The sequence below is a fragment of the Diabrotica virgifera genome, chromosome 3, assembly GCF_917563875.1.
Source record: "Diabrotica virgifera virgifera chromosome 3, PGI_DIABVI_V3a".
Lineage (NCBI taxonomy): Eukaryota > Metazoa > Arthropoda > Insecta > Coleoptera > Chrysomelidae > Diabrotica > Diabrotica virgifera.
Genome location: NC_065445.1, coordinates 113681385 through 113708845, shown reverse-complemented (window position 1 = coordinate 113708845; position 27461 = coordinate 113681385). Strand labels below are relative to the sequence as shown.

General features: G+C 34.6%; 1 protein-coding gene across 1 annotated transcript in view; it reads right to left on the bottom strand.

Annotated features, from left to right (window-relative positions):
• Positions 1-2297: 2297 nt before the first annotated feature.
• LOC114327435 (regulatory-associated protein of mTOR) overlaps positions 2298-27461 on the bottom strand; it is a 178324-nt gene continuing 153160 nt past the window's right edge. The window contains exon 20 of the mRNA XM_050646849.1: positions 2298-27064. Coding sequence (XP_050502806.1) covers positions 26869-27064 — 196 coding nt within the window. The 3' untranslated portion in view covers positions 2298-26868. The remainder of the gene's footprint in view (positions 27065-27461) is intronic.

Below are 27461 nucleotides of genomic sequence, written 5' to 3'. Positions count from 1 at the left end.
TTGCAATAGATCAATGTTCCTATACTCCTTTTTAATTATACAGGGAGTTAAACTTGATACGATTTTCAGGTAATATTGGTTATAACTTTTTAAATACCCGGTATAACATAATAAAACTTTACATTGTTGTGATGTGGAAGTCAAGCAGATTTCAAATTTAAAATAAAATACAGGGTGTTCCATTTAAAAAAACATAAGTTTGGTCTGCCACCATCTTATGGAACACCCTGTAAGATTGTAACTAATTTTAAAATGTGAAGTTTAAAGATGCCTACAATTTTTGTTAATAACTTTTTTTGTAACTTTTACTATAACAGATCTACTGAGCTTCCTCACACAAATCAATCACCCTGTATAAGCCATTTATGCGGCACCGAATCAAAGGCCTTCTTGTAATCAATGAAGGCAGTAAAAAGATTCCTCTTTTTGGAATATGCCTGGTTAGAAATGACGGAGTCGATGATGAGTTGTTCTTTGCAACCCATGGAACCTTTAGCGCATCCTTTCTGTTGAGGCTCTATGATATTGTTCAGAGCACAGTGTTGGTAGATACGCCGGACTACACAGGATGTGACCAATTTATACAAAGTCGGAAGACAAGTAATTGGGCGGTATTTGGCTGGATCTTGGGCGTTATTTTGATCCTTCGGAATTAAATAAGTGGTTCCCTGAGTTAGGAATGATGGTATATCCTGCGGATTAGAAATAACATGATTAATTAGTGTTGATAAGCATTCATGAACACTCCAAAACTTCTTGAGCCAAAAGTTTTGAACTCCGTCTGGTCCAGGAGATTTCCAGTTATGAAGCTCTTTGATGATATTTGAGACTTCTTCAGTAGTGAAGGGTTCGTAAAGGGTAGTAATGTATTGTTGGCAGTTCTGTGTCGTATCTTCTATCCATTCAGCATTGTTGTTACGAGCAGCTGGTGTGGAAAGTTGATTTCCCCAAAACTCCCCAGAACAATAAGTTCCCCAAACAATAAACGGAGAGTTTTTGTTTTAATGTATCCAGACACTGATGGGCTGTGTTGTTTTCTGGATCATATCTTGAGTGTCTTGCGGTACTCAGCATTATTTCTTCAGCTCTCCTGATGACTTTTCTACTTGTTACACCTCGTATGAATTCTGTGACTATACCAATATCCCTACGTAGTAATTCAATCTTTCCGAGTAGTCTTTTTTCCCTGTTACTAGTTCTTACGTTATTTGTACCCCGTCGTGTTCTGATCTTAACGCCCATTACATTAGCAATTGCTGTTGCTGCACAGTAGATTAGCATATGCAAATATTCTAACGTGGGAGCTTCTACGACATAGTTGGATAGGACTTCAGTGTTCACAATTTGTAACAGCGCACCTAGTTTCTTACAAGAGTTTATTCGTGGTAGCGGTGGTCTGCTAAGTGGGTTTGTTCCATTAAACTCTTGTACGGCACGAGCCATTTCGTTTGCTAGACTATCGCGCAACTCGTTGTTTTCCTGCTGTGTATCATCAGGTTGAGTTTCTGGGATGGGAAGCTCAGGAATCTGCTCATCACCGAGCTCATTAGGGACTTAATCTAAAATTAGCCGCTGGATATGAATCTCCCGTTCGACTTCGCTTCTGATGGCATTGCGTCTGGTCTCAGGTTGTTTCTTAGAATTACCCGGTATTGGTCTGATACTCGTTGCTCCGATACTTGAATATCTGGGTAGGTCCTGCAAAATTCGACATACAGCTGTTGTCGGTAGCCGATTGTTTCTTGACCGAGGTTTGTCACCTTGTAGTAGAAGCACAAAATGTTTTCATTAATGGACACAGTCCATTTCATGCGCTGCCTCGGTCGTCCCGCTTGAGTGAGCGCTGGCTGATGATCCAGCGCAGCACCTTCGGCGGGTGGAGCTCTTGTTGTTGTTTGGTTCGCTTGTGGTTGGGCTGTAGCCGATTGTATGACAGGGGCCCGCCTCCTCAACACCCTGCCACCGACGTCCCGCATGCTGTCACGTCCAGCGCCGGCTCCAGACGTGCCCTGGCGATCCCCAGGGAGCGATCCTAAACATAAATTATTTATCTCCATTCTCATGGGTGTGCATTTTATACCTACTGCCAGGTGTCAGTTTTAGTTCCACGGCAAGTATCCCTGCTACTCTCTGGGTATTGGCGCTACGAATACCCAGAAAGCATCCCCCATTCGCAGGGGGCCGCGCCTGATAGAAGAACCGACAAAAAACTCCCACAGGATATTTTTCAATATTATTAATGTTTCTATTAGGTTGAAAACTTTGCCTTACTAAATATTTTATTTAAAAATAAACACTTTTCAACGTAAACATCGTTTTATTTGCAACAAAAATATATGAAACAAATGTACAAAATAATTTACATATATGCGAAATTTACCCTTATCATATATTTACAATTCGTTAACCTATGCTACGACAATCATGTTAGAAGTAAAGTCAGTAGTTCAGTAGTATAGTAAATATTTCTATATATTCTAGTTATGTACAGCGCAGTATAAAATTATGAAATTACAACAAAAGTATTTAACTGTAAAATCATTTTAACAAAGGTTCACAAAAATTTTGTTAGCATTATATTATTCGTATAGGAATTTAGACGACTTACAGTGGCATGGTAAAGAGCTAAAAAAAATAATATTTTGAATAGTCTTTTTAAAATTCTACATTAAGCAACGAAAACAGCAATATACTCTTAACATGCTAAACAAATCTGGGTTAGATGAAATTCAGCATGCAATGACTGATTTTCTTGAAACTCTTTTCATATTATGTATTATGTTAAGACTGCTATGTCGCAATATAATTATGTAGAGAAAAATTGATTTTATAGATATTCGAAAAATTAGCCATTTTTTCTGTTTTTTTTTAAATTTTGTTGTCAATATCTCAGGATTTAAACACTTCCAGCGAAAAAGAGTGACATATTCGGACTTAACACCTTTGGCTTAACTTATGAGAAAAGTTTTAAGAAAATTCTCTGCATGCTAAATTTGACTTTTTTGAGGCGGTTCTAGATATACTACATTTTATTACCTCACCATTGTTTATAACTGTGTTACAGGGTGTTTTATCGATTTTGCTCTTTTTTCTGGACCCATGACTTGAGAACCACCCTGTAGATTTTTTTGATATTTGGTACACATATGTCTCATTTAGAACCCAAACAATCCAACTACTAATCACAAGAAAAATCCAGGTGCGGACTAAAAAAAAATTATAAATTCATTGTGACCTTGAAACAACATTAAACAATATTAAAATTTTCAAAATTCGTTTGCATGTTTGAAAAGAGCAGAAAAAACCAGGTTTAACCAATTAACCGCCAAGGTATGAAATATGTAAATTTTTTATAAAAATTATATTAGGTTTAGTTATTTATGACGTTTTAAGAACAAATTTGGATTAATTTTTTTTAGAACTCTGAAATTAAAAAGCAGGCATTATTAACTTTTACTAATGAATTAATAAAATTAATGAACCAAATACTTATTTTAACAATAATCCATAATTATTTACTACGTTGGAACGACCCATTTAGTAATCACAAGAACAATCCAGGTCCGGATTAAAAAAAACATGAAGTAATTTTGACCCTGTATATTGTAATTTTCAAAATTCGTTTGCACATTTAAGAAGAGCACAAAAACTGAGTTTATAGGTTTGGTTTAATTTTTTGCGTAGAAATTTTAATAACAATAATTTTGAAATTAAATATATTGAAATTTTAAGAACTCTGAAATGAAAGAGCAGGTTTTTAAAGCACTTTTTATAGTACATTATTAAAGTTAGTGAATAAATACTCATTTTAAAAGTAATCAATAATCAGTTACTACACTGGAACGACCCACCTACTAATATCAAGAAAAATTCAGGTCCGGATTAACAAAAAAATATAAAGTAATTGTGACCTTGAAAAAACAACCCTGTATATTGAAATTTTTAAAATTCGTTTCAACATTTGAAAAGAGCACAAAAACTAAATTTAATCGCTCGTTTCAATTTTGCGCAGACAATTTAATGACATTATTTTTAAAATATATCGAAATTTTTGATAAAGTTTTCAAAAGGAGTTCTTAAAGAGTTCTTAAAAAATTTCGAGATAATTTCAAAATTAAAGTCATTAAATTGCCTGCGCAAAAAATGGAAGAAAAACATTAAACTTAGTTTTTTGTGCTTTTTTGAATATGCATACGGATTTTAAAAATTTCAATATACAGAGTGTTGTTTCAAGGTCACAATTACTTTATGTTTGTTTGTTAATCCGGACCTGGATTTTTCTTATGATTGCTAAATGGGTCGTTCCAATGTAGTAAATAATTATGAATTATTGTTAAAATAAGTATTTGTTCATTATTTTTAACAATTTATTAGTAAAAGTAAATAATACCTGCTTCTTAATCTCAGAGTTCTTAAAAGATTTATTAAAATTTCAAAATTAAAGTCATTAAATTGTCTAGCCAAAAAATTGTAGCGAACAGTTAAACTTGGTTTTTTCTGCTCTTTTCAAATATGCAAACGAATTTTGAAAATTTTAATATACAGGGTGTTGTTTCAAGGTCACAATGAGTTTATAATTTTCTTTTAGTCCGGACCTGCATTTTTCTTGTTATTAGTAGTTCGATGATTTGGGATCTAAATGAGACATATGCGTACCAAATATCAAAAAAATCTACAGGGTGGTTCTAAAGTTATGGGTCCAGAAAGAAATGGGCAAAATCGATAAAACAGCCTGTAACTCGGTTATAAACAACGGTGAGGTAATAGATGTAGTATATCTAGAACTGCTTCAGTGACCTTTATTCACCATTCAAGTATTTCCGTTTCCCAATGAAACACCCTGTATAAGATTGTCTAACAAATTGTTCTAAGATTCTAACAAAAGCCCAAATAGATGATAAAGACCGGCGTATAATACAAAATTTATACTGAAACCGTTCAGCCACAATAAGAAAAAATCTTGGAGATAAACCGACGGAAGCAATCCAGATTTTGCAAGGCGTTAGACAAGGATGTATACTTTCTTCTATGTCATTTAACCTATATTCAGAGGAAATATTTAGCGAAGCCTTGGAAATTTGCGAACATGGAATACCCCTAAATGGAGAACGCCTAAACAACATGCGCTATGCAGACGAGACCGATATTTTTGCAGACAGTTTGAACAGTTTACAGGAACTGATAAACAAAGTAAATGAAGTAAGTGAAAGATTTTGGACTACAAGTAATATCAAAAACTAAATTTATGGTCATCAGCAAAAATAAAATTAGAGACGTCCAACTGCTTATCAAGAATAAACCAGTGGACCGAGTAAAACAGTGTACCTAACTTGGAACAATAGTAAACGAACAATGGGATCACTCACAAGAAGTAAAATGTAGAATGGAGAAGGCTAGGAGTGCATTCAACAACATGGCTAAACTCTTTAAAAGCCACAACCTTAATCTGGAGATAAAAGTAAGGCTCCTACGATGTTATATCTTCTCAATATTATACGTCGGAGTTGATTCCTGGACACTCACTGAAGTGATGGAGAAAAAACTTGAAAAACTTAAAGCATGAATCCTAAGGATATCATGGACGGACAAGATAACCAACGAGACCATACTACGAAGAGGGAAAGAAAGAGAAATGATGTTTACGATTAAAAGGAGAAAGTCGGACACATAATGAGACATAATTAGAAACGGCACTAATTACAGATTACTGAAAATAGTCCTTCAAAGCAAAAAGGGTAATACTCCAAACGATAGTTCTTGTTATAGCATAGATTAGTGGGACTTTACCAACACTTGATATTTTTTACGTTATAACTTTTTTAAATACATATAATGTTGAAATTGAAATTGATTGTAATGAAAATTACATTTTATAATTTGTTAATCGACGTTTCGATTTTCGATTTTTTTAAATCCTTCTATTGTTTTAAAAGACTTTTACTATCTTTTTTTGAAAATGTTTTCCGAAGCAGAAATCGAAACAACAATATTTGTAAAACTTATTACAATTAATTGTGATTTAATTCCATGTAAACATGGGAATCCATGTTCTGAAACCAGTTTCAGAACCCTTTTATAACTTTTTGACAAAATAAAAGTAATTTTTATCTCATTTGGAATTTACATTTCTTTTAATTTAATGTTAAATAAAATAGAAAATATACCAGACCATTTTATGGAGCCAGAATGATTTGTTGAAGATAGAAGAAGAGCCAGAATATAAAGTTTTGTTGAAGATAGTATAACAATTAAGGGTGAAACATTGAAAAACGTGTGATGTGATTGTATGATCTCGAGAAATATCGTTTTAAAGGCTAAGCTTACAGAAAAATGCAAACATAACAATAAACAAAACAAACATTATATCATAACGAGTGTATAATGAATACACTATGTAATCTATAGAATTTGGTAGCGGTTAATCTTAGTATTTCTCAATATTTATAATTTTCTCTACTTTTATGCTCGAAGTGACAGATTTTTTCGTACTTAATTGCATATTACGTTAAAAATCGTTTAATTGTCAGTGCTTACAAGAGGGGTTACAGTATTAGTCTAAAAAAATACAAGAGGCAACAGCTGAAGATAAATTGAACACACTTAATTTTGATCACTTTAATTGATCACTTTAATTTAATTTCCAACCATGTACATTTTGTTAATCTCAGGCTTAATGGTTACTCTTCTCTAAACCTTCTCATATGAATAAAGACCCTTATGCAGACTAAGCAGGACTTTTATTAAAGAGGTAACTGATCATGCAAATATTTTTCATTTCCTTTTTTACCTAATTGCTTAACTTATGACAAAAGAGCGAGATAGAATACGACAAAATGTTACAATAGACCCACATAACAGATAATGATATCACGGAAGAGATAAAAGGGATAATTCAAGCAGCAAGGAGATGTAAGTATGTATAGCCTCTACAACACTATTAAATCTAAGAGCCTAACACGAACATAAAAAATCAGTATATATACCCTAACAACACAAAACATTCCAGGAATGTACTATCAAAGTTCTATTAATGTTTGAATGTCCTGGACATTCGAGGAACATTCGGTGAACATCTGATAAAATTATTGGTGGAATGTTACCACAAGACATTCTATGAACGTACTACCAATGTCCTATATTTTAAGAGAGGCCATTTACTATTCAATTTGCGTTCATTTTCAAATTTGCCGCGCATGTATCTATGTAGGGTCGCGTGGTCATCACATTTCATGATAACCTAAAAATTTCTGATTGGATGGAAAATGGAAATTAGTGGCTTTTTTTGCTGTTCTGTCTGTTAGTTTTGCTCTGGCTGGATCTCTTTTGTTTAAACAAGTATGTGAGTATTATAAAATCCGTTTTCAATTTTCTTTATTCTTTATGAAACGAATTATTTATGCATATTATTACCTGTAAATAGCATCTACAGTAGGAAAAATGAAAGAATACCCATGAACGAACATATAAAACACGCTGTATTTTCCTGTCACCGTGTCACACAAAAAATTGGCCAGCGCAAGTACATGTAATCATTTCTATTACATGTAACTGCGCTGGGCAATTTTCTTTGTGACACGGTGACAGGAAAATACAGCGTGTTTTATATGTTCGTTCATGGGTATTCTTTCATTTTTCCGACTGTATTTCTTTTGATTTTTAATTCTAAAGAATAGAAAAATTACCATTCATTTTATTTTTTTTTAGAATCAGCTGAAAGTCGTCTACAAAAAAACCAGGAAGGAAACGTATAGCCTTGTGGCTATGAAAGGCAAAAGAAAGACATAAAAAGTGTATTGGCTAGTGTTGGAGGAAACTCCACATTGTGGATGCATAATAAGTTATTACTTTATAAACAAATATTAAGACCTGTATGGACTTATGGATGCCCACTATGGGGTGTACTAGACCAAATAATATAAAAATTATACAAAGATTCCAGAACAAAATACTGAGAAATATTGTACATGCTCCTTGGTATGTGACAAACAGTGATCTCCATAAGGACCTAGAAATGAAACCTGGATATAATCATCAAGAAGATGGCAGGAAGTCACGAGCAACAACTTCATAAGTACGAGAATATTGAGGAAATCCAGCTCCTCGATACTACTGGGCAAACTAGAAGATTGAAGAGGACAAAGCCTTTTGAACTAATTTGAGTGATATGTGATAGTAGAAAGCAGAGCATAGTGCTTGTGTGCCTGTGTATGTTAGAATAGTGCACGATCTTGTTAGCTTAGATAAGAGACGCTATGGGGTAAGCTCTTCATTTTAAGGAACAGTAGTAATTTAGGTTAAATTAAAATTGCTCATTGGTCAGTTATGACCAGATTGTAATTGTAATGTACAATTCACTACAATGAATCATCATCGTAGTGATGATTATGAAAAAAATATATATGACAAGATCTTGTGCAATAAAAATGTTTATATTTATCAAGGATGTATTATTTGATATGGCCACATATACTTCTGGTATATCGTCGGTGATGCGATAATACCTCCTACCTGCTTTTTCATGAATTTTGTAGGAGACGAAAAACCATTTTTAGGGCCATCTCCTGTTTTTACATGTAAATTTTGACATGGTTTGTAGTAAATAGATAGTTTTTTTTTGAAAAATGGTTTTGGCAGAGCCAATTAGCCAGACTTGTTTGTGATTGATTGCAGATTCATAGTCATAAATTTCTTATTTCATAACATAAGTATAGATTTAGATACATAGGTACATTGTATTGCTTTTTTTATTTTGTTTTTTTAATTATTTTACTGTGTTTTTTTAATATATATTTTAATTTGTGCTAAACACTTTTTTTACTTTCTTTTTTTTATTTATTTTTACTTTTTTTTGTTATTATTTTTTACTGTGTGTTTTTTTTATATATATTTTTTTCTTTTTAATTTTCTCAAACCTCATTAACAAATTATGCCTAGTTAGTAGGTACATATTACATTTACAACTTGTATTTACATAATTTAACATGTTTATAAATGAGATGAAGAATTTCCATATCATTTGTAAATATTAAAGTATTAAGGTTTATTGGGAAATATCATTTTAAATCTTTTAATTCCTTATAAAGGCGTTTATACTATTTATCTGTAAATGATTCTAATATGACATGTGTTAGATCTCCGATTTTGCCACAAGTACAATTAGGAGTATCTGACAAGCCGATTCTATGGATGTAAGATGGCGTAAGAGCATGATTGGCTCTCAGCCGATTAATGAATTAAAATAAAAATTAAATAGATAGTTGAATTTACTACAAAACATGGCAAAAAATATCATATGAAAACAAATCGGAGGTATTATGTCACATCAGCGACTATATCCAAGGAATGTCTAAAAAATATACTGTGAATGTCCAAAGAATATTCGTAGACATTCATGGAATGTTCCAACAAGACATTCAAGGAATATTTAAAATGCTGACACAGGACTTTCCTGCGACATTAAGGGGACGTTCTTGTGCTTTTGAGGACATTCCAGGAATGTTTTCAATGTCCTGTGTGTACATTCTAGGAACATACATGGAATGTTTGGTGTTATTAGGGTATATAAAACAGTAATTAGACCGGTGCGACCTGGACGCTAACAAAAGCCAATGGAAAGGGATGTTTTTTTATAATGCTAGCGAAGTCGTGTAAGAAACTAAAAATCTCAACGCCTGAGACGGGCTCACCATATCCATAGACTCCCTAATAACCGCCTTAATTAATTAATTAACAAACGCCTTAATTAACAAATTAATCTGGGAAGAAACTCCAACATGAAGAAGATCCTTAGGACGCCTATAGAGAGAAAATATATGGTCAGATCTAAGAACAATGGGGCTACCCACTGACCCAACTATCATGGAGGACCGTTCGAGATGGAAGCGAGTTGTGCAGTCAGCCAAGACCCACTCTGGGTTGTAGTGCTATGAGAAGAAGAATTACTTAACTCTGCTGTATTTTGCTACTATAAATTTGATCAGGAATATAGTTCATTACAAATATCGACTGAAAAGTATCCATTGATAACAATGACCTTTGGTAATTTCAACTCTAATTGTAAACACAAAGAATGTAAATAGGAGGAAAAGTTTTATAGACATAGAAATCTTGAACCGATTCTTATCTTTGTCTTCCTACGATTCCTGTGCGACTATTGTGTAGTCAGAAAATAGGTCCCAGTGGATTTCGTTCATACTTTGGGAAAATACACTTTGAAGCATCCTGATAAAAAGTTCTCATGTGCACAACTCAATCGTAGGAAGGATTTTCAAGATATAGAGGCCCAAACGCGGAAAATTATAAGATTTACAAGGTATTCCAATTTCGTGAGTTACTGGTTATTTGGCAACATGTAGAAGTTTGGATCAAGGAACAGTACTAGTAGTCTAGAATTTTTTCCTGGCTATCCAATGGCGACCTTTACTTTGACCTTGACCTTCAACGGACGTCATCTTCTAGAGTTTCGAGGATTTTAGGCATTAAATTGATATAAACAGATTACTCATGGGTTTTTGGGATCGCAAAACACGAATATGCCATCAGAATTGACCTCCGGATGACGTGTTGGCCAGGGCCACTGCAAGGGACGTCATCTTCTAGAGCTTCGATGGTTTTCGGCATTTAATTGATGCAAATGAATTACTGGAGGGTTTTTTGAGGTCGCTAAACACGAATATGCCACCAGAACCACTCCCAGAGCACCTGGTTTCCAAGGTAAATGAAAGGGGCTCCTGGAGTTTCGAGGGTCTTTAGTGCTACATTGATGCAAACGGATTACTCGTAGGTTTTTGGAGTTGCTGAACACGAATACCCCATCAGAACAGACATCGGAGTACCTGGTGCCAAAGGCACGTATGCTTTGGAGATTCGAGAGCTTTCGGTACTAAGTTAATGTAAACTGATTACTCACAGGTTTTTGGGGCTGCTGAACGTGAATTCGATATCATATCCGATCTACGGAGCACCTGGTGCCTAAGGCAGGTCTTCTTCTGGAGTTTCGACAGGTTTTAGCGTTAAATTGATGCAGATGGGTATTACTCATTAGTTTTTGGGGCTGCTAAACACAAATACGCCATCAGAACAGACACCGGGGTACCTGGTGCCTAAGGCACACCATCTTTTGGGGGTTCGAGAGTTTTCGGTACTAAATTGATGCAAGCGGATTACTCTTGTGTTTTTGGGGTTTCTTAACACGAATATGAAAAAAGACTCTGGAGTATCTAGTGGCCACGATGAATACCACTATCAAAATAGAATGTAGTAAATCGATATTAAAATAAATGAAGGACATACATTGTCAGATATAAATTGAGTTTATATTTTTTATAAATAATTAAAACAATTGAATAGCACAATATGGTTATTTTATTAATATTTTTGACTTTGAAAACGGTATAAAGGACGTACAAAGGACAGGTTAAAGGGGTTGGTATCAAAATAACATCTGCAAGTTTGTGTCAATATCTTTATTCGTTATTGTTTTGATGAATATAGATGTTGTTGACCCATCAGATATAAAACCTGGGTTTAGCATTACCCGGCATCAACCACGTGGACGTATTAACAGGTATTTGATTCCATGTTGTGAATGTGCATGTGAGTATCGGTGTGTATGGGTTTATAGCAACTCCAAAAACCTATAACTAATCCGTTTACATTAATTTAGTATCAAAGACCCTCGAAACTCCAGGAGCCCCTTTCATTGACCTTGGAATCCAGGTGCTCCGGGAGTCGGTTCTGGTGGCATATTCGTGTTTAGCGACCCCAAAAAACCCTCCAGTAATTCATTTGCATCAATTAAATGCCGAAAACCATCGAAACTCTAGAAGATGACGTCCCTTGCAGTGGCCCTGGCCACCACGTCATCCGGAGGTCAATTCTGATGGCATATTCGTGTTTTGCTATCCCAAAAACCCATGAGTAATCTGTTTATATCAATTTAATGCCTAAAACCCTCGAAACTCTAGAAGATGACGTCCGTTGAAGGTCAAGGTCAAAGTAAAGGTCGCCACTGGATAGCCAGGAAAAAATCCTAGACTACTAGTACTTTTCCTTGATCCAAACTTCTACATGTTGCCAAATAACCAGTAACTCACGGAATTGGAATACCCCGTAAATCTTATAATTTTCCGAGTTTGGGCCTCTATATCTTGAAAATCCTTCATACGATTGACTTGTGCCCATGAGAACTTTTTATCAGGATGCTTCAAAGGGTATTTTCCCAAAGTATGAACGAAATCCACTGGGACCTATTTTCCCTAAGGTTTGTGCGGGGTTCTTTGTTTGTATAATGGTAAAAGTGAATAAAACATTCTTAGAGACCCAGGAGTCATATTCAAAGACAAAAGTGAACGTGTGCATCCCAAATTTAAACCAAGCTGTGAGAGAGGAGGAGGAAAGATCTTATTAAGAATACTGCACTAAGACTGAAAGGCATTTTCACTATTTTGAAAGAGTTTGGATGAACATTAGTATTAAAAATATACGTAAACTAATTATTAATGCTGTTTCTGTTAATTATCCTTGAGAATAAATGTGATAGAAACCTCGCAGCAAAACATTTACATTAGGTTCCTTAACATAATTAATATCATTTACATAATTAATTAAAACAGTCCATCAACATATTCTAATTAAAACAACCCACCCTGTATCATTCTGTTTAGGTTTATCACAAAGATATGACATTAATTATTCACAAAATAGTATTAAAACGAATTGAATGTTGTCTCCTATGTAGACATTAACTAAAATATTAATTAATCATGGACAATTTAAAACTAATTGGTATACAATCTACATGAATTTCTTCTTTACAATTCTCAACTCAGTACAAGGCATATTTTTACTCTTGCAACAATTATAAGGAAATAAAGTGCTCAAAATAATTAAATATGTAGTAGAATGTGGAACCTTAAATTCCTTAGTTATACTGGCCAACAAATTATGTGATAAAACCGTATCTTAATCCTATTAGAAGGTCATTTGTATTTGAGTAGTATCGTTAAATTTCGAGAGGTAAACACACTGAATAGCTGGTATAATGTTCAATAAATTAACAATAGATTACTTTCTACCTGTACCAGAAACAAACACACCATTCAAATACAAATAACTTTGTAATAAGATTAAGATTAAGGTTTTCTGAAATATCTTGACGGGAACTATGCATGAGACTTTGTAGAACATACAGCAAATGCCAATTATGATGAACCAGTTGCGCGAATGACGTATTTTCGCATTTAGTCACCGCACTCTTTCTAACGTTAAAATTATCGGAAATTGGGATTTCATTCAGTAGCGTATCAGCGAAGTGTTAGGCCGCTTTAATGAAAGCATTTTCCGTCGCCTGTCGCTTGGCTACAAAAAAAGAAAAACGTTCTCTAAAGTAATTGTCTTCATGCATCAATGTCAGTGAGACGCTCGATGTCAGTGACGCAGCTTTCTCAAACTCTGTCGCTGGAATTAAAGAACGCTTGGCGACAGATGTTTTTAAAGTCTATTGAATTAAATTGGTGCTTTTATGCAACGCGTTTATTGTTGCTGATCTCAGTGCTTTTTAAATTTCTATACCCTGTGTGAAGTGGTCTGACTTTTGTTTATGTTTCTTTTAATATTTCGTCGATAAACGTAATAAACAGTAATGGGCTCAAGCTTCCCCCTTGTCTTACACCTTCAGTTGTTTTGAACTGGTCAGATATCATATTTTTACTTATCACACGGTTTTTAGTATCTCTGTATTGATTTAGTTACCCGTATAAGTTTCTCTGGTATTTTTATGTTTTTCAGACTTTTCCATAATTTTAATCTAGGTACTTTATCGAATACTTTTTCCATGTCACGGAAACTGAGGTACGTTTTTTTCTTCCTAGATAATCTTTTATTTATTATATCGTTTAACGTAAAAATGTGATCTTGTGTGCATCTACCAGGTCTAAAACCACTTTGCGATTCTTCTAAAGTTTGTTCTCTTATTTTTCTCAGTCTCCTCTCTACTATTAGCTCATAAACTTTCATCACTGTACTTAATAGAGTTATTCCTCTATAGTTGCTGCAATTCTTGTTGGCACCCTTCTTATGTATAGGTACAATCAGACCAATTTCCTAGTCTGTGGGTATTTGTTCGTCTCTCCAAATCATATGAAATAGTTCTAATGACTTTTGTAATCCCATATCACCTATGTTTTTATCATTTCCGCCGTAATTTTATCATGACCGGGTGCTTCCATTTTTTAATTTCCTAATCGCGTCAGTTAATTCATCCACTCGCCCATTCTTTCTTCATCTTCTTCACTTGTGCTGTGTGGTTCGTGTTGTAGTAGTTTCTGGAAATACTCTTTCCATCTTCTCATAATGCTCACTTCATCAGTCAGTAGATCTCCACCCTGATCTTTTATTGATGTTACTTCTTTTTGTGTTTATTACCTCTTATTCATTTTATGACCTTATAAAATAATTTCTGATTGTTTCTGCTGTCATGTTCTAATTTGTCTCCAAAATCTTTCCAGAACTTTTGTTTTGCTGCTACTATTATATTTTTAACTCTTTTCCGCTGCTCTCTATATTGTTTATAATTTTCTTCTGTTCGGTTACCTAGATATTTTCTCCACATCTCCTCTTTCTTGCGTGTGTCTCTCCTGATTTCCTCTGTCCACCATGCTGTTAGTTTCTGTTTACTGTTGCTTTTGTGTATTCCACAAACTCTCTCTGCCGTTTTTATTATTGTGTTTTTGAATGTTTGCCACATCTGGTCCACTTGTAGGTTTTCCCAATTTTTGCTTCCTAATGCTTCGTTCAAAACATTTACATATTTATTGGCTAAGGTTTTGTGTCTTAATCTGTATGATTTTAGTGTTCTAAATTCTTTTGTTATTGCTCTTTGGTTGTGATCCTCTGTTACTTCGTCTCTTATTGTTGCCACGAGTAAATAGTGATCACTGCCTATCTCTGGACCACGTCTTACTCTTACATTAGTGATTTTCCTTCTATTTTCTTTTTCTATCAGTACATATAGTCCATGTGGAGAGACCGCTCCCGTCTGAAAAACATTTCTAATTTGGTTTCTCTGCGGATTCATATTCAAAAATGTCCCCTTTAAACAAATCTGAAGGGTGCCGGACGGAATTTTTGGGCAGAAATTGTCTAAACAATTTTTTTAAACAAATACATAAGATCACCTTTTATTGTCCCAAAAAATATATTTTTATTTTTTTTTTGGGTCATTCTAAACAAGAAACGTATCTTGTGATTTTTCTCAAAAATTGACAGTTTTCGAGTTATAGGCGATTTAAAATAAAAAAATGCGAAAACACGCATTTTCGAGGCTTAAAAACTCATATTTAGATTAGTATTTTTAAGGGTGCCAATAACTTGGATTAAAGTTTAAACATTCCTTTTCAGGATTCCGAAGAGTGATCGGGTCTAACTTCAATTTAGACCGTAGTTTTTTAATTGTTAATTATGCGTGTCCATTCGGTTTTTTTGCCGGTGCGGCGCGCAGTATTTTCAAAAATCTCCTATTTTCCCCCGAAAAATATTTTTTCTATATTCTTTGGGATATTCTAAATAAAATAAGTTTCTTGACATTTTTGTCAAAAGTTAATGGTTTTAAAGTTATAAGCGATTTAAAATCCGAAAAATGACAAAAAAACACATTTTCGCATTTTAAATCGCTTATAACTTTAAAACTAGTAACTTTTGAGCAAAATGTCAAGAAACTTATTTTATTTAAAGTGTCCCAAAGAATCTAGAAAAAATATTTTTCGGAGGAAAATAGTGCGCGCCGCACCGGCAAAAAACCGGATGGACACGCATAATTAACAACTAAAAAACTACGGTCTAAATTGAAGTTAGACCCGATCACTCTTCGGAATCTTGAAAAGGAATGTTTAAACTTTAATCCAAGTTATTGGCACCCTTAAAAATACTAATTTAGATATGAGTTTTTAAGCCTCGAAAATGCTTATTTTCGCATTTTTTAGATTTTAAATCGCCTATAACTCGAAAACTGTCAATTTTTGAGAAAAATCGCAAGATACCTTTTTTGTTTAGTACCCAAAAAACCTAAAAATATATGCTCCAGAGCAAAAAAAACGTGATCTTATGTATTTGTTTAAAAAAATTGTTTAAACAATTTCTGCCCAAAAATTCCGTCCGGCACCCTTCAGATTTATTTAAAGGGGACATTTTTTAATATGAATCCGCAGAGAAACCGAATTAGAAATGTTTTTCAGGCGGGATCGGTCTCACCACATGGACTAATAGTCTATTGTGGATTTTTCACCTCTGCTAGGTTCTTTCCTAGTAAACTTATGTATATCTGTGTGTTCATAGAAAGTATTTGTGACTATTAAATTGTGTATTTGACAGTAGTCGTTTATTGTTGCCGATTGTTCGATAGGAATTTATTTTGCTAGTCTGTAGACGTATACCGATGTGTGAAGATATATGTTGTTGCCACGGAACGTCGATGTTTATCAACGAAATAGTGTATAATACGAGCCTCTGAGGAGTCTTGCACTATTTATTGGATGAACACTCCAACGCGACGTCTCCGCTCTTTTTAATATATTATTATATATTATATTAATATGTATTATTATATAAGTATATAACACACGGATCCACTTTATATCAATACACACTGCCTTGTTGCACAGTACTACAACCACTGATCTATTAAACATATTTCATCTGATGCGACACGCGTCAAAAACGCTAAGCTTTTTGTTGCCAATCGATATGCGACGAAAAACGCGTGCATAAAACCGGTCTTGGTGGGCATTCATTCAATGTTAACCGGTCAATTGCTCGAAATCAGTTGCTCGAAAACGAATTGCTCGACATGAAAATTGCTCGAATAAAAAATTTTTTTTATATATATTTAAATATTTATTCATAATACAAAATATAGACATAAGAAAGATATTTTCCATAGGACAAATTATGTGATATTCTACGTATATAATCGTATTATTAATTTATGCTGAAAAAATATTTATTATAAATATAAAATATTTTTGAACTTTAAAATAGAAAGAAAAATAACGATTTTGATTTAGTCTCATTATGATATAGGGATTATGCTAATTTCCAGGTATTAGAGGGAAGGAATCATTACCTTAATTTTATCGAAGATGGGCATCGCGGATTTCAAAATGCAAATAAGTAGGTACTGATAGGTTAATGCGTTTAATAAACAATTATGAACAAAAAATAATATTTATGTGATTATGTACATGGAATATTATGGTCCTTTTCATGAGCACTTTTTAGTGCGTCACAAATAATAGAAAAAAAGGTAAGTCCGTGATAATCAATGAACTGTCAACACGGATGGAATGGGCATGAAGTGAATTTAATGCGGCCAGAATGAGAGAGTCTAGTCAGGGAAGGATAGAAGATAATCGCCATCTTTCGTAAACAAAAAAATTGATAGTGGAAGTCAGGGTTGCCAGCTTGTGGTATTTTCCTATGATTTTGGAGTAATTTGAAAGAGTCTAGAGGAATTTTTCTAAGCAGAAATTGTTGTGGGAGACAATTATGAGAGATTTTAAGGGGTCATGGTAAATTAAATTTGCGTATATACATAGAACTGTATATTATACTCTTATATAATCGAAGAGGATAGGACCTATGAATTATTTCCAGGGCCTTCTGTTGATAAGTAGTATAATTTTGGTTTACTGTTCTCTACATTTGACTACTAATTTATTAAAATGCAGCAAAAATTTAAATTTAAGGGGTTTGAGGTTCAATTTGACGGAATTTAAGTGGGGGATTTATAAAATCACATCTCGCAACTCTGGTGGTATGTTATAGCAAATTTTCCCTGGCAAGCTCTGTCTCTCTCTAGGACCTCTCACTTGCATGTTGGCCGCAATCTGGCCCAGAGACATGTAAAAGGATAGACTTGGCTAGGGATATGCCACTTAATGCATCGGGGTGTAACGTCAATATCAAGTACGGTGGTCTAGCTATCTTTGTCTGTCGTACGAGTGTGAGCGTATCTACCAAGAGGTGGGAGTAACGGAACGATACAGGCACAGAATCGGCGGCCATCATATGCTAGAGAGACAGCTTATCGCCGGTAGAGAGATAGATAGACCACCGACCCGTACTGCTCCACGTTACGCTATTTTTCGGAGCTGGCCAAATCTATGTGTACAATATCTTTGATCTGGCCTTACTGTTTGAATGGGACGGGGCCATTCCATCCGTGTTGGCAGTTCATTGGTGATAATACACATTTATTCTAACATGACATTTTATTTAAATCAGACAGTTGTCACATTTTATTTGCAATTTGGCATAAAAACAAATCAATTGTGTTTATTGCATAATTAAAATGGTATTTTCTTTGATTTGTATAGTCATAAATTGTACAGATTATATTCGTAGATATATTATATAATTCGTAAATAATTTTTTTTTTCGATTATAGCGTCATCTATCGACAACTAGAATAAGTTATAAATGTCTGTAATCACCGACGTGCCTTTTTTCTGTCACATACAATTTAATGCGTTAGAAGGAAATCGAAAAAGTGTGACGCACTGAAAGATGTCTATGAGAAAAAGAATACATAATTTGTCATATTAAAAGTATCTTTCTTATGCACAATTAGGTGTATATTTTGCATTATTTTGAATAAATACTTGGATAAATATAAACTCTAATTTTCTACTTTATTCGAGCAATTTTCATGTCGAGCAATTCGTTTTCGAGCAATTGATTTCGAGCAATTGCATTCGAGCAATTGACCTAGAATCCATTCAATAGCGCATCAGCGAAGTGTTAGTTACTCTGTTTTTATGTTTTCGACTATTCCGACTTGCGCCAGCTATGATTTACTAAAATAATACGAAACGAGCCCTTTTAAAAAGTGTGCGAAAAAACTTCATTATAATGGCGTTTGCTATTTAAGTAAAGCACATAACACGTGTATTATATAGCACCTCACTTGATGGATAAAACGATTATATAGCACCTCATCATCCAGCCTCAAAAGTCCACTGCTGAACATAGGCCTCCTCCCCTCGTTTCCAACCCCATCTATCCTGCGCCGCCCTCATCCAGTTTTTATTTACCTTTCTTAAGTCGTCAGTCCATCTTGTAGGCGGTCGACCGACGCTTCTCTTGTCTTCTCTTGGCCTCCATTCCAATAACCTCTTCGTCCATCGCCCATCTGTCATTCTGGCTACGTGTCCTGCCCATCTCCACTTCAACCTGGCTATCCTCTCGATGACGTCAGTCACCTTTGTTCTTCTCCTGATTTCTTCGTTTCTGATTTTGTCTCGCAGTTATTCCTAACATTGACCGCTCCATTCTTCTCTGCGTGACTCTTAGTTTGGTAGCCGAGGCTTTAGTTAAGTTAAGTGTTTCTGATCCGTACGTCAAGACTGGGAGGACGCACTGATCGAATACCTTTCTCTTTAGACATGTGGGTAACTCACTTTTAAAAGTTTCTCTCAGTTTTCCAAATGCTGCCCACCCAAGACCGATTCTTCTCTTCAGCTCATGAGTCTGGTTATCCCTGCCAATCGTAATTTCATGTCCCAGGTATTTATATCTATCTACGAGTTCTATTTCCTTCCCACCAATACTGATGTTCTGGTTGGGTACCAAATTTGTCATTATTTTTGTTTTCGAGATGTTTATATTTAAACCTACATTTTCTGTAGCTACAACGAGTTCTTGTACCATCTCTCTTGCCATACCTAGATCCTCAGCTACTATGACTATATCATCGGCGAAACGTAAGTTGTTTAGGTATTCTCCATCTATTTTTATTCCCTTTGTCATCCAATCCAAACTCTTGAAAGCATGTTCTAAGACCGTATTAAAAAGTTTAGGTGACATTGGGTCTCCTTGTCTAACCCCCCCGTTCTATTTTTATGCGATTACTGTTAGTATGTAATTTGACAGTGGTTGTTGCCTGTAAGTATATTTTGTGTAATAATTTTGTATACCTATAATCTAGCCTGCATTCTTTAAGCGCCTGTAATATTTTGCTAAGTTCAACTGTGTCAAAGGCTTTATGAAAATCGATAAAAAGTAGAACTAGGGGTTTATTGTATTCCACTACTTTCTCTATCAGGGTTTTTATACTTTGTAGATGGTCATTTGTTCCGTAATTTTTTCGGAATCCTGCCTGTTCTCTTGGTTGATAACATGTTGGTGCTATGGCTATATATAATATCAACCATAGCACCTCAGTTGATGGATAAAACGATCAGGGCAGCTGATACTTCAAGACTTAGCCATATCAAAAATATCAACAAAAAATTATCCTTAGGTGTTATTACTTCAAACAAAACGAAAGTTATCATGTTGTTCAATAAATATTAGTCTCAATAATTTTGAGCACTGGTCATTCATATGCCATTTCGTAACTACAGAGTCAAGCACTTATTAATTTTTGTATTGGATGGAACAACAAAATACCAAATTAATTTATAAAGTGTGTGTTAGAAAACATATCAAATATAAATGTATGTATTGGCAGTATAAGTGTTGTTTAACGGTGGATCATCAAAATGTTTAGAGAAAAACTGAAGGTATAGTGATTACCAAATTCAATTTTTCCTAATTTCGATTCCAAGATAGATGTCGTCAAAAGAATAATACGTTTAAATCACGTGTTTTTCTTCATCTAGTCTTGAAGTTGAATATAATATACAGTATAGTGCTGTTTTAAGAATAAATTAATATTCATTATCATCCCACACTTAAAGCATATTGCTTAAGCATGGCTTCTAGTTTAACGGATTAGTGAGCATTTTTTAAAGAAATATTCAATTTTTTTGGTAATTTCTTATGGCTTTGTTATTTGTTTGTGTCTTTTTAACCTTGGAATTACACTGTCCAGCTACAGAGACCTGGACAAACAAATTAGAAATCAAGTACAAAAAGCAGAGACTGGCAGGATGCCTTCATACCACTATATTATGGAGAAACCGACATATTAATACTGAGATAAAGTCAAGAATTTATAAAGCCAGTGTAAGACCAATAATGACATCTGCATCAGAAACAAGGCCCGGCACAGCCACAACACAAAGACTACTGGAAACGGCAGAAATGAGAGTACTGAGAAGCATTACAGGAAATATTCTGAGAGATCGAAAGAGGCGTGAAGACATTAGAAGAAAATGTAACGTACAGAGTATAAACCAGTGATTCCCTAACTGGTCCAGATGGACCCCCAGGGGTCCACGAGGGACTCAACGGGGGTTTAAGTTGGCGTGAAATAAAAATGGGGGTTCACAAGTTGTAAGTGGGGGTCCACGAAAATTTTGTAGTGATTTGGTATTTATTTAAACAAACTTGCATTTTTTATCGTAAAATATCAATGTAAAAAATAATGTTTTAATAGTAGGGACTCAAAAATGTCATTATAACGCATTATAACAAGTTATTTTGATTAAAAACAAGTTTTTGATCAAATTTTAGTGTAGAAAACGTTAAAATACCATTTTTTACATTTTCCTCCATTCCCAAAATACATGTCCTTCGATTTGACTGAAAATTTGCCCACTGATAGCCAAAACACAGGACTTTAAGTGGTTAAAAGAATTTGTATAGTTTTGCAATACAGAAAAATACGTGGAATAATATCAAAGTCAAAAATATAGGCGACCGTACGAAAAAAATGGTTAAAAAAATTGTAATAATTATTGTAAACACGATTTATTTGGAACAATTTCAGTTCCTACCATTTTACGGAAAGTTGAAAATGGCGGAGATATTGAACAAAAACCATTGCTATCAAACCAATCAGGTCTTACGCTCGCGCCTTTACCGCATACGTACAACCGGAAATATTGATTTTAGCAAAAAAATGAAAGAGATCAAAATTGTATAAAATTTAATTCTCTCCATTTTTGTATAGATACATTTTTGTTCTAAAACTAATAATAAACGAGATTATTTCATTCATAGGAGATTCTGACCAATAGAAAGCTACAGAAATCTGAATTAAATCGATAATTTTTGATAATCTCCCGTCGTTAAGTATATTACGTCAGATGCCCTTCGTTGCTACGAAAAAATACATTCAGTGACATTAATGACAATTAATGTTTTAAAAATTATAAAAGTGATGACTTTCAATCGTCAAATATTTATAAAAACTGTGTGTTTAATGGTACTTACATAAATAAATTACAATAAAATTTTGGTTTTGAACAGTTTTATTCATGAAATAATCGCAACCAATTGCACTCGACCTCTGAAATTAATATAGAATTTTTGCTCTCGTGACACTTTCGACATAATTTCACTCGCCTTCGGCTCGTGAAATTAAAACTGTCAGAGTGTCACTCGGGAAAAATTCAATAATTTCAGAGCTCTTGTGCAATTACTACTGATAATTTAATAATTATGCTCTAACTGTCACTATTTCCCCCATAACTCGGAATATATCGACGGCACAAAAAAATTTATAATAAAAGAAAATATATGAAATCATAATTTTCAACAATTTCAGTCCTTACACTTTTTGTCTAAAAGTTAAAAATGGCGGAGATATCGAGCAAAAACGGTTGTCCTTTAAAATCAAGATGGCGGCTAACGTAACGGCGAAATTCATTCGCGATTTTAAATTTCCACTACTATTGACCCATTAAAGATTAGAAAAATAGTATCTTGCTTGGGTAGCTCGGCATGCAAGATCAAAGGCTAACTCGACTGGACTATATAATTTTGACTCTGATATTATTGCATGTAACTTTTCTTGTATTGTAAAACTATACAAATTCTTTTAACCGCTTAAAGTCGTGTGTTTAGGCTATCTGTGGGCAAATTTTCAGCCAAATAGAACATGTATTTTTGGGAATGGAGGGACATAAAAAAACAGTATTTTAACGTTTTTACACTAAAATTTGATCAAAACTATTTTAAATTAAAAAAGCACTTGTTATAATGCCTACTAATCACATTTTTTGAGTCCCTTCTATTAAAACATTATTTTTAATAGAAGAAGATACTGGTTTCGGGAGTCCACCGAAACCAGTAAATTTTTTAAAGTGGTCTACAAGAAAAAATAGTTTGGTGACCTCTGGTATAAACGAATGGACACTAAATAAAAAATATGGAAGGACCACATAAGCAGAATGGTGGAGACTCGTGTGGTTAAAATGACAAGAAATAAATCACCAATCGGTAGAAGAAGCATCGGCCGACCGCGCAAAAGATGTAGTGACAACCTTCCCTAGAGCAATCAATCCGCCAATGAACAAGCAGAATTGCTTTTAAAGAGGTGGAAGAAGGCGTCTTTTGACTATATTGCTGTTCTCGCTACTTAATGTTCACTAGATCCAATAAGTTCTTACGCATTGTTTTCCAATCTCTGTTGTAATTACTCTTTGATATGCATTACTAGCGTGTGTATTGCTTTTAAAATTCTAATTTTATTTTCAATACAGTTCAATTATTGTTTATCTGTGATATCTTGGGCATGGAAATAATTTTGTATTTTAATGTTATGTTTGTTTTCAGTTTTTTTCAAATGTTGATTCTCTCTCTCCTGAGGCGCTACAGCCCAAGTCCCCCCCCCCAGCATCCGCCTTCAAGTATCTTTGTCCCTGGCTGCTCTCTTCCAGTTATCCACCCTCAATATCTCTTTAGTATCGGTTCTCACTTCCTCTATCAACTTCTTCCTTGGTCTTCCTACTGGTCTACATCCCACCATAGTTCCGTTAAGCGTTCTGTCACTATCCATTCTTATTAAGTGACCTAGCCAGCGCAATCTTTGTATTTTTGCATAATATGCTATAGAACAACGTAAGATATGCCGATCACACGGTGTTGTTTGCCAGTAACATATTTATGACGAATTACAACATTTAATAATAATATAATAATGTTCTTGAACTCCTAAGTGGAGCACAGAGCTTCAGTGAAAACGCGGCATCGGGTTCTATTTTGTGCTAGGGCCTTCACCTCATTCCAAGGCTTTCCTTGACTTCTTATCTCTCCATGATGGATCTTCTCCAAGTTTGTGCAGGGCGACCTCTTTTTTCTTGGGGATTCCACTCTAGGGCAGTTTTTGCAATACTGGAACTATCTTTTCGGAGTGTGTGACCTATCCACCCCCACTTTCTGGATTTTATTTCATTTTCTACCCTCTTTTGTTGGGTCAGGTGTAGCAGATCTTCGTTTCTGATGGTGTTTGGCCAGAAAATACGGACAATTCTTCGTAGACATTTGTTAACAAAGACCTGCAATTTGTCTGTAAGGGATTTTGTCACTTTTCAGGTTTCACATCCATAGAGTAGAACAGACATAACATTTGACTGGAATATTCGGATCTTTGTCCTTGTAGTATATTCCCCAGACCTCCAAACAGGGTTAAGCATGCTGAATGCTTGTTGAGCTTTTCGTATCCTCATACGAATATCGTTTTCTGTACCTCTGCTTTCTGTTATGACACTTCCAAGGTACGTGAAGTTTTCCACATTTTCAATTTGCATGTTGTCGATATTAAATAGCGTGTTGTTCCTTGCGTTTATTCTCACGGATTTGGTTTTACTAATATTGATTTTTAAACCTATTTTATTGCCCTCAGTGGATAGTGTTTCCAATTGGTCGGCCACATCCTGGAACCTTTGTCCTAACAGGCAGATCTCGTCGGCGTATCTTAGATCACTTAGGCGTGTGGTTAACGTCCATTGTATCCCTTTTGTGTCGAAGTCAAGTTTGGAGAGAACATAGTCTAGAGCTATGTTAAACAGAAACGGAGAAAGCACACATCCCTGTCTGACTCCAGTAAGTACGTCAAATTCTTCACTGTTGATCTCATTGTGTGTCACGCTGCAGGTCGCCTCAGTGTACAGTGACTTTATGATGGAAATTATTTTATGAGGAATGTTTCTTAGCTTTAAAATTTTCCATATAGCAGCATGAGATAGGCTGTCAAAGACACGTTCGAAATCAACAAAAACCATGTATAGAGGTGTGTTCCATTATTACCCTCACAGTATTAATGTGAGCTATGCAGGAAGATTCTGGTCTAAAACCTGCTTGATTTTCTCGAAATTCAACCTTGTTTGTTAATCTTTTATGTATGATGGTCGTAAAAATTTTATTTATGACGGTAAGCAAGGTTATTCCTCTCCAATTTTTGCACAGTGTGAGGTTGCCCTTTTTTGGAAGCTTAATAATGTTACCTTTTGTCCAGCCCGCTGGAATGCGGTTTGTTTCCCACGCCTCTCGGATTATGGGGAGCAAAAGTTCAGCGGTTAGATGCGGGTCAGTTTTAAGTAGTTCGGCAGCAATGTTATCGATTCCCGGGGACCTGTTATTTCTCAGAGATTTGATAGCTGTTATTATCTCCGTTTTGGAAGGGGACTCGCAAGATTTATGCAAGTTCAACAATTTCATCTGCGTTATCCCTGGGCGTGCCTAGCATCTCCTGAAAGTGCTCTTTCCATCTCTCTACTTGATCATCCGTTGTAGTAAGTAATTTACCTGTCTTGGATCTTACAATGTTCGAACAGTTGGGCGCATTTTTTGTTAATCGTCTAGTAATTTGGTACAGCTCTCTAGTCCTGTTGTGTTGTGCAGCTGTTTCTGCTTGTTTTGCCAGTTCTTCAGCCCACCTTCTTTTGTCTCTTCTTGCAATCCTTTTAACTGCTTTATTTAGTGTTTCATATTCTGGTCGGTTCGTCCTTCCTTCTACAGTTCTTGCTTGCACGATATCTTTTTTTCGTTGTTTTCTTTCCTCGATAAGATTCCAAGTTTCATCTGATATCCATTCCTGTCTATCTTTCTCTTTTTTACCCAGTTTGTCTTCAGCTATTTCTGTCAGAATATTTGCCCAATCTTCCCAGCCATTTACTTCACGTTCTCTTGTGTTTTCCTGGGAGCGTTTTTAATTTGTTTAGATTATATGTGGGTCTGTTGGTGTTTCTTGTGATTTTGTTTTTTGCCATCTTGATTTTAATGGTACCAATTAACAGATGGGGGTCACTTGCGATGTCTGCTCCTCTTTTATTTCGTACATCAAGAAGAGATGATCTCCATCTTTTTGATATGGCGATGTGGTCTATTTGATTTTCTCTTGTACAATTACATTTCCCATGACTATAATTATCCATATCTAGAAAAAACTGACATTTCGTCTTTGCGACCAGTAGTTATTACCCAAATTTTTAAGAAGCCACACAAATAAGCTACATTCGAATATAATCCCTTTAATATAGGCTCATAACTCTGCTATCAAGCTTAGATCTTACATATATTATTGGCTTTTGTCGTTTTTTGGCTCTACTTTTCTAGAGTCCGAGAGCTTGTATAGTAATGCTATTAGTAGCGAACTATTGTAAAAATGTTTTTCAAAGAGTATTTTCTAATACATCTTAATCTATATCATTTTCCAGAACAACCGCTTGTAACTTCCAATTACAAGTTTCATAATCAAAATTACATTAAAGTTTAAAATTGATTAAAATTTTAAACTTATGTTTAAATAAATTCAACAAACGTGTTAAAATCAACAAATAAAAAATTCTTTTAATAAAATCATTTACAAAAATGTATCAATCACCCAATATGTAGATTCTGATTGGGCGATTCGTTTTCAGAGCATATAACCAATGAATATAGACGCATACGCATCTATATTAGTTGATATAACTGAACTGAAAATATAAGCACATTTTGTGATCCATCCCGATACACATAATCTCTAGCTAATACCCTGTCTATTTCAAGCACTTTTACCAATAACCTGCTTTTAATCCATCACAAAAAACGACCGGTAGCTAACAATCTCCTAAAGAAACGCGCAGAACTTAAAAAAATTCGGCCTAATATTTAATAATGGCCCAGAAGGCCCCATAACAAGGCCTAGGGCTGAGAATCTCGTCACCTTCTGCCTTCAAGGCTATAAACATTGACGCAACAGTCAGAGGTGCCAGTTGCTAGAGCTACTTTGTGGGGGTGATAGTTGAGGCAGGTCACGGGTCCAATCTTGTGGCTCATAAATCCCTCGTAGACCCTGATAGTGTTGAGGGGCGTGCCTTTAAGGGTGTAGATACTGATGAATTGGTTCATAGAACCGCTAAAATTAAAGATTTTATAATTAGCAAATGATTTTGCTCTGAAAAAACATATATTTTTTTGTAAAATTAGTATTAATTGTATATTTAACTTACAAGCAAAACAAATAAATAGAGGCGTGAGACAGGGTGACACAATATCACCGAAACTTTTCAATCAGGCTCTGGAAGATATTTTTAAAAGATTGGAATGGCAAGCAAAAGGTATAAAAATTTGTGGACAACGCTTGAATCATCTTAGGTACGCTGATGACATCGTATTGAAATACCGAAAAAAAAAAGAATAATTGTTTGAAATGATGAAAGAACTGGATATAGAAGCTTAAAAGACAGACCTTAATATGAATTACAGCAAGACCAAAATCATAACAAATACAGATTATAAAAAATAAGAGAGGT